Consider the following 8,396-nt stretch of genomic DNA (forward strand, 5'->3'; position numbering starts at 1 on the left):
TAAAAGAACAGTGAACCAAACTTTCACTGTTAGAGCACTGCTTACTTCTTAGAGGTTGCCAAAATCATTTTATCATGTATCCCAAAAAAATCACATTGACTTATAACATGAGTTATGATTTGAGCTGAATTACAAGTTAATCAGTTCACAATCCATGGAACTGGAATAATAAACAATAAACATTTAAAGTTTATCTTCCAGAAAATTGATGGATAAAATTTTTTAAATTTCACATGTGTCTTTTTGCAAGACTTACCATAATTCTGAAAAATACCCTCAGTAGAAGCACCAACTAATCCGACTTACCCCACAAAATAGTTCTCTTGGGGCGGGGTTCAAGTTCTGCATAGCCTGAGAACAGTCAGAAGACAGATTTCAAAGACTTAAACAATAGAACTGTTTGCTTTTTTCTGAAGCCAAATTCAATTTTGGTACTTAACAAATGGGTAATTTCTGGGTACTTTTATTTTTTCATTTTTAAATTTTTACTGAATCTTTTTTTTTTATATTCAATTAGCTAACTGGGTACTTTTAAAAAGGGAAATTTGTGCAATCAAGAAAGAGACACAGCACATTTGGAGAGATAGTTTGGAGAGATCTCAACTCTGAAAATAATTTGGAAATTTTTAGTATCATAGAAACGAGGGCTGGAAAGACAACAGGGAACTTAGTGCAAATGCCCCAGTGGGAGAACCTTAGGTGGGTATAGCAGTCACGGACTCGCCTCCAGCTCCCTGGTCTGTGGATGTGCAAGAGTCCATCTTTAAGGCTTCATTCAGTCCAGACCAGTTGGCCAAAAAGCAAGGTAACCCTTGCACACCTGCGCTTCAGAGGAGCACTTATTAAAAGTCATTCAGGCCAGCTGAGTTGTATCAAGCTGCTCCTATGGGAAATTGTTTTCCAGAGATAGAACTTTCACCTGGTCCACGAACGCATTGAATGATGCACCAATTTACATGTGGGCCTAATGATTTTCCACTATGATGTTAGTCACTGGCTCACATTCTCTGAAACGGCCTTTGTCCCACCACCCTCCCCCACCACCCAAAGGCACCTGTAAGAAAACTCTTAATTCCTTCTTCATAGTAGGGCCCATGCTCACCTTTGCTCAAAGCAGGGCATAGGACCAGTCAGGCTGGTAGAGTGTGCAGAATACTTGGTAAAAAGTGGATCTGGTAAAAGAAAAAAAAGAATCTGCATGAGCCCCTGAGCTGACAGTGCAGTCCTTTCTGGGACCTCTTCATACCAGAGAAACCCAATGGATTTCCTCACAGCTGGAGAAAGGAGAATGAGTAAGCTATTTATGAGTGGCTTACAGGTGCCTCGTACCAAAGGATTACACGCAGTGCCAGCATGACTGAAAATGTTCCTTCTTTTTACAAATGCCCATCTTCACTGAGCTTCTTGTTTATAACCTCGCATTCTCTGTCCTCCAGGAGCAGTATCAGTTTCTCTACAAAGCGGTCCTCAGTCTTGTGAGCACGAGGCAGGAAGAGAATCCATCCACCTCTCTGGACAGTAATGGCGCAGCATTGCCCGATGGAAATATAGCCGAGAGCTTAGAGTCTTTAGTTTAGCACAGAGAGGGGTGAGGGCAATCCATACCTGAGCATTGTTTTCCTCTTTCTAAGACTAGGCAGGAAAATCACCTCAGTCCTCTGTTATCTGTTTACTTTCCATCACCTGACAGTAACTTCCATGACATAGGATTCTGCTGCCAAATTTACACCATTAACAACGTGTGCCTTTCTGCAACACTTCTTGTCATTCACTTATTGTGTTTAAACTAAAATGGTTGAGTTTTACAGTATTTCTAAGAATGGAATTGTGGGGTTTTTTTCGTATTGATTTTAACAGAAAATTTCAATTTATAGATATTAGGAACTCCCAACTACAGAAAACATGTTTGTTTTTAGTGTCAAATTTTAGCTGTATTTGTAGCAATCATTGGGTTTGCTAGAAATATAACTTTTAATATAGTAGATTGTAAATAAAACACTCCATTTCCTCTGATATTCCATGTTTTACAACTGCAGTATTCACCTAAAGTAGAAATAATCTGATACTTACTGTAAATACTGCTCTAGTGTCTCCATGGACCAAATTTATATTTATAATTGTAGATTTTTATATTTTACTACTGAGTCAGTTTTCTAGTTCTGTGTAATTGTTCAGTATAATGATGTAATTCATTTATCTGGTTTTACTCCTACAAGTCTCCTGATATCCTTTCATGTTATCTCAGTAATTAACTCTGTTTTAGCATGTAACTTTAACTTTTCTGGAAAATAGAAATACATCTGTTTTGAAAGAAGATGTTTTTATGAGAATAACACCTTACCCAACATTGTTTAAATGGTTTTTATCCAAGGCATTGCAAAAATAAATATAAATATTGCTATCGATTTGCATTTGTTTGGGGAGTGTTGTGCTGGGGCATGTGTAGCAGAAAACTGTAGACACGAGTCCCCCTGAGATGGTGGAAGTGAGAAAAGGTGGATGGATGGAGCAGCAGAGAGAGCTGTGCTTCCCAGTCTGTGCACCGAGGCACACGGGGAACTCACTGACACTGCACAACTACTATTATTAACTTACTCGGACCTAACTACTTACCACGTACCAAGAAACGTCGGGAAACTTTGGTGTAGAACCAAGCTAGGACTTAGAATTAGGCAGATTTGCTCGTCAGGGACAAGCTAAGCTAGTTTGCAAGCCGAGTGAATTGACAAAGACCAGGAGCTCTTAAATCCCAGAGTAGAAAGAAGGTAAGACGCCTGCCCTACGTGCAGGCAAATTGTCAGGATCCAAGAGCTGTGTGGAGCTGATGTGTAGGAAAACAGTCAGCCTTGGTGACAGGCCGACTCGGAGACTGGAGGCAGTCCCCTGCCTCAGCTGGGTGTGTTGTACAGCACCGCCTGGTGAAGAGGGCACTCATCCCCAAGAATGCCCAGAGCAAGAGGCCAGGAGAAGTTTCATTTAAACTTGTGGCTCTCAGAGTATGGTTCCCAGACCAGCAATAGCAGCAAAACCTGGGAACTTGTGTGCAATGCAAATCCTAGATTCCCATCCCAGACCTACCAAATCAGCAGCTCTGAGGGTGAAGGTCAGCAATCTAAGGCATGCTAAAGTTTGAGGACCACTGCTCTGTAGCAACCATTCAGGGAGCCGCCAGCGTTCTTAAGCACCATCAGGAAATGGTCACCAAATCCTTCAAACAGAACCAGAATTAATTCGCTTTCCTTTAAAAGCAATAGTCATGAAGAGAGGTGAATAGGAAAAAGCTCAACAGCAGAGTGTCACAAATTACACGATGTTGGTAAGCACGGCTTTACCAGGCACAAGAAAAATAAATGTGCGGCTTTCTCACCCACCCTGGGAGGAAAGCCACGAAGTTAATTTTGATTTCTTGATTGCTTTTCTAACCTTATCTCCTAGTCCTCTCATTTTATATTCTTTCCCTCATTACACACAATGTTTAATCAAGCTGATCTGAACCAGGACTACATGTCAGTTTTTCCCTGGGTCTTTGTCCTAAGAACAAACACCCTCTGGGAGGCTATGGAAATTTTTATTGCCTTCATGATTATTTATCAATGAGGTGCCTTGCAGAATCTCTTCCAAAGGAAAGTGATTATGTAAGTAACTTGTATGATAAGTCAACATTTTATAGACAAATTTTAGGAAATATACCAGAACTGTAAGGTCCATCATAGTTTCAGTGTGATACCCCCTGAGAATTTATGGCAGCTCCTTCCTCACATATAACGAATACAGATATTTCATACGTATATATTCTACTCATTATTCGAGCACAGTATTCTTAATTGTCTTATTTCTGATCTAAAACTTCCTAATTTGTTAACATATAAGATGCCTTAGACCATTTCTCTAATATTCATAACTTGGAAAATAAGATCTCTTTATAAGTAGATCTATTTTTAAATATTTTATTACAATTGAATTCCACTTGCAAATAGCACATAGACTCAGAAGTACTAATCACGTGTTGGATTAAAGTGAACTTTTTAGGGAAAATTGGAAAATCTACATCTTTGTTAAAATAAAACACATTTTTATAATTATTATTATAAACCATGATTGAATATCATCCACTAACTTGCAAAATACTCTGGTGCATTAGAGGTCTCCTCTTCATTAGTACAATATTAGAGTGCTAGAGTAGGTGGTATTAAATGGTAAGACATATAAATGACACATATTACACCAGTTTGAAGGAATTAGACATCCTTGGCATTAAATTAGAGTTAGTAAGGTTTTCTTTACAGTAATCATTTTTAAAATGAAAAACAAGATATGAAAGTGGGAGTAAGAAAGGCTGTGGGTGTGAATTGGACACTTCTCATCACATACACAACAATAAGTTCTGCTCAGTCCATCCGTGGTGACACATTCTAAGCAGGCCACAAGAGACACAGACTGACCTTTGAAAAACTTTTCAAATATGCTAATTTGCAATACTTTCCTCTGCAACTCTGGCTGTGCCATTCAGCATGTCTCTCAGATTCGTATGATCTTGCTTCAGCCCTACAGGAGTCGCCTCGGTTCTGAACTGAACACAGAGAGAAATGAACAGATACAAGACATTTCTCCCTTGCTGCTCACTTGTTTAATGAAGCCATATGCCTGAAACTATAGCATTAAGGTTCCTAATAAAGAATATTAGATTAGAAAAGTCTTTCATGGGGGCGCCTGGGTGGCACAGCGGTTAAGCGTCTGTCTTCGGCTCAGGGCGTGATCCCGGCATTATGGGATCGAGTCCCACATCAGGATCCTCTGCTATGAGCCTGCTTCTTCCTCTCCCACTCCCCCTGCTTGTGTTCCCTCTCTCGCTGGCTGTCTCTATCTCTGTTGAATAAATAAATAAAATCTTAAAAAAAAAAAGTCTTTCATGGCACATTTACTTCAAATAAGTGTTTTAATGGACTCAGGAAGTTAAACCTGCCTTTCTTGGACTTGTTAGTAAATGAGAAAACTTCCACCTTTTGTCATGATAGTATGTCCAGTTCTAAGCTCACGGGGATACATAAAAAAATTCAAAGAACCAGTTAGAGAAAACATGAAATGGTTTGAAAATAATTAAGGCCAATGAGGACAGATGGATAACTGGGGTCATTACTGTGTATTTGCAGAGCCACCCACATGCCACTCTCCTAGGGTGCCTCCCTGTGGCCAATGGTCTTTTCCAAAAAGAGCTCAACGGTATCTTCCATCCCACATGTGACTTTGAAACTCATTACATTGAGCTGTGGGGTCTGTGGTCCTTCCACTTGAATCTGGGTGGACTTGTGATTATGGGGAAAGTGACACTATGAGACTTCTGAGGCTAAGTCATAAAAGGCAATGCAGTTCTGCCTAGTTTCTTTGGGATCTTCGCTCTTAGAACAGTGCCACCATGCTGTGACAAAACCCATATAAGGAAAGACCCACGTGGAAGGAAACCAAGGTCCTGGTCCTCTGCTCCAAGTGAGACTGTGTGGAACAGAGATAGCTATTCCCCCTGTTCCCCCGAGTCATGCCCAAGGCACAAATTGATGAACAAAATGAATGTTTTAAGCCACTACATTTTGGGGTAGTTTGTTACACAGTGATAGTAGTTAGAACACTTCTTACACTTCAAAGCCAAAAAAGCTGTAAACTATAGTCCCCTGACTCCTTTGCAGCTAGGGTTGTGGGTATGAATTACATTCCACCAAATACAGGGAGCCATAAAATCTGGAAACATAGACAATGTTGTTTTACCATGCACTGTAATGTAATTTTAACCCATTTATTATATATTTGCCTATACTTCTTGACTTTCTTTCTGGCCACTCTGAAAATACTATCACACAAGATTTAGAAGACAGAAATAAGGCAGAGGCCATCTTCCTGCCCTCTTTGACCTTGCTGATAAAAGGAAGCAAGCTTGTAGAGACAGATGTGACTCTTTGCAGCCAAGTTCCAGTGTATTGAGTTGAGAACCAGTAGCAGCCATGGCAGGAAGACCAAGTACCTCTTCTTTTAGAGACAGAAAGAGTGTGAGCGCGGCTGGGGAGGAGTAGGTAGGGGCAGAGGGAGAGGGAGAGAATCCCAGGCAGACTCCGTGATGAGCGTGAGCCTGATGTGGGGCTTGATCTCACAACCCCGAGATCATGACCTGAGCTGAAATCAAGAGTCGCATGCTCAACTGACTGAGCCACCCAGGTGCCCCTTGACCAAGTACTTCTGATTCAAGCTTCCCAATACGTGGGCACTAGCTATGAGCGTAATATATTGCCCCTACTGACTTGTATGCCTTTCTCTTTAAAATGACTAGTGTGGTTTCTGTTTCCTCTTCGAGAACTGATTCAGTAGCCTGGAGAAGTGTCTATATGACATTCTCATTTTTTTTTTTTTTTTAGGTAACTTATTTCTTCAACTACTGCAGTAGCCTCTGGATAGCTCACCTTCTCACCCTGCCCTGAATCCCTCTCAATGCTGGAGCCAAAGCAATCTTTTAGAAGCACAAATCTGATTTTAACAGCCTCCTGGATTATTAAGTGACATAATCTCAATCTACTGTGACACCATGATTTCGATAGTTGGGGGTGATTCAAACATCACAAAATGATGCTCTTTGCCCATCCTTATGCTTTGGGGAAATTTTAACAAGCACTCCAAGAGGCAACAAATGAAAGAGAAAAATATGCCTCTTCAGCATTACTGCTAATGCTAAAAAATTTAACTGCTTTATATACAAGCAGAGCCTATAACAACCTTCCCTTATCTACACTTTCACCTCTACCATACCTTACCACCAGGCTTGTAAATATGTCAGTACTATATACATACGTATATACATATATTGTATATATACACTACTGTACGCCAGGCCTCATGATGGATGCTAAAAATACACTGGAATCTTAGTTTGAGTTGCCACAGAAGCAGACTCTGAGGCAATGTTTTAAGTACAAGTAGTTTATTTGGTAAGTGATCCCAGAAAATACTTGTAATTCGGAAAATGAGTCAAAGAAAGATCCGAGAAAGTACCATATTTGTCTTTTGAAAGACTAACGTGTCTGCTGTGAGGAGAATGGAAAGAAATTCTGGATGAGGCTAGCTATGCATGGGTAGGAAGACAAGGAAGGAGTCCGAGGGTGGATGAGGATAGATTCAGGGGAGAAGAGGAAAAAGAACTGATTTGCTGAATATGGGAGTAAGAGAAAGGAAAGCATTAAGGATTACATCCAGAGCAGGAAGATTAGTGGTTGCCATTTCTTGAGATAGGTAATCAGGTGGAAGAACTACTTTTGGGGGAAATTACTAAAGTGGCCCCACCGAGAAACACTAGTTTATACTATAAACTCTCAAATCAACACTGAGTTTAAGAAGTCGGGGAGATATCCCAACAGAGATATTAGTAGATAGTTGTATACATACTCAGAACCTCAGATGAGAAAGTTGGGGATTCCTTAGAGATACAGGTGATATTCAGAGCCACAGGGTGGGATGCATACACCCAGAGGGAACAGAGTGAGAGAAAGAAAACAGAGGCTGGGAAAGAACTCTGAAGAATGTCATCCTTTAACATAAGGGCAGATGAGTAGGATGCTGAAAAGGACCACTATCTTCATTAAGCATCGTACATGTTGAACCATTTGCATAATGGTTGCATAATTCAGCCAATATTACATTTCAAATCTCATAGGCCAGAAACTAAATAGAACCACTCTGTGCCCATCAAAATTTTTAAGTTTTTTTAAAACATTATTACAGTATTTTAATAATCCATACCTCTCATCTTTTCTCCTACTCTTCTCTGTTTTACAGTCTACTTCAGTTTCTTTCCTCTATCAATTACCATTTAATTTCTACCTCTTTTTAAGTATTTCCCCCAACTTAAGAAAGAAAAAACTCCTTTTATCAACAGTTTGCTAATGAGACAAGCATGGGTTTTCTTTATTGGAGTTATGGTGCTCTGATCAAGTATGGGGGCTTGCTTCACCCTGGGCCAGCTTCACCAAGAACCTAGCTTAGAAGAAATGAATTTCAAAATGAATTGAGGCCAAGTGCTGGGCTGCTGCTTTAGTTTTGCCTGGCAAAAGCCCAGAATCATCTTCAATCAAAGAGGGGAGCACTATCAATGAAGTTTCATCAGACTCTGAGGCTGGCAGTGGAATTCTCAGGATTTATGCAGTGATGTAGCATCTTTATCAATCAGCAGAACACTGGAAGACACCAGAAACCTTCTATTTTACTAAACCAATAACTTAGAGAGTCTGAACCTGTTAACCTTGAAAGTCAGGACTCAACACTACGTTTCATAATTCTTACTAATTAATAAAAATTAAAAGTGTTAGGACTAAAACAAAATTGGAAAAGGAAGTTAGTAGATTAGCTGTCGGTGACTAACA

At 40.0% G+C, this 8,396-nt stretch overlaps 1 protein-coding gene and 1 long non-coding RNA gene across 5 annotated transcripts in view; one reads left to right on the top strand and one right to left on the bottom strand.

Annotated features, from left to right (window-relative positions):
• Window positions 1-2,405, top strand: part of PTPRZ1 (protein tyrosine phosphatase receptor type Z1) — a 184,599-nt gene extending 182,194 nt beyond the window's left edge. For all 4 annotated transcript variants that reach the window (XM_034671185.1, XM_034671187.1, XM_034671193.1 and 1 more), the window contains one exon: window positions 1,437-2,405. In XM_034671185.1, coding sequence (XP_034527076.1) covers window positions 1,437-1,577 — 141 coding nt within the window. In that variant the 3' untranslated portion in view covers window positions 1,578-2,405. The remainder of the gene's footprint in view (window positions 1-1,436) is intronic.
• Window positions 11-4,749, bottom strand: LOC117804357. Its single transcript, XR_004628707.1, has 3 exons — window positions 3,079-4,749; window positions 1,103-1,172; window positions 11-351 (listed from the first exon to the last, which is right to left on the bottom strand). It is a non-coding gene; the product is annotated as an uncharacterized LOC117804357 (long non-coding RNA).
• Between the last annotated feature and the right edge of the window lie 3,647 nt (window positions 4,750-8,396).

This window comes from Ailuropoda melanoleuca, chromosome 1 (genome assembly GCF_002007445.2).
Source record: "Ailuropoda melanoleuca isolate Jingjing chromosome 1, ASM200744v2, whole genome shotgun sequence".
Lineage (NCBI taxonomy): Eukaryota > Metazoa > Chordata > Mammalia > Carnivora > Ursidae > Ailuropoda > Ailuropoda melanoleuca.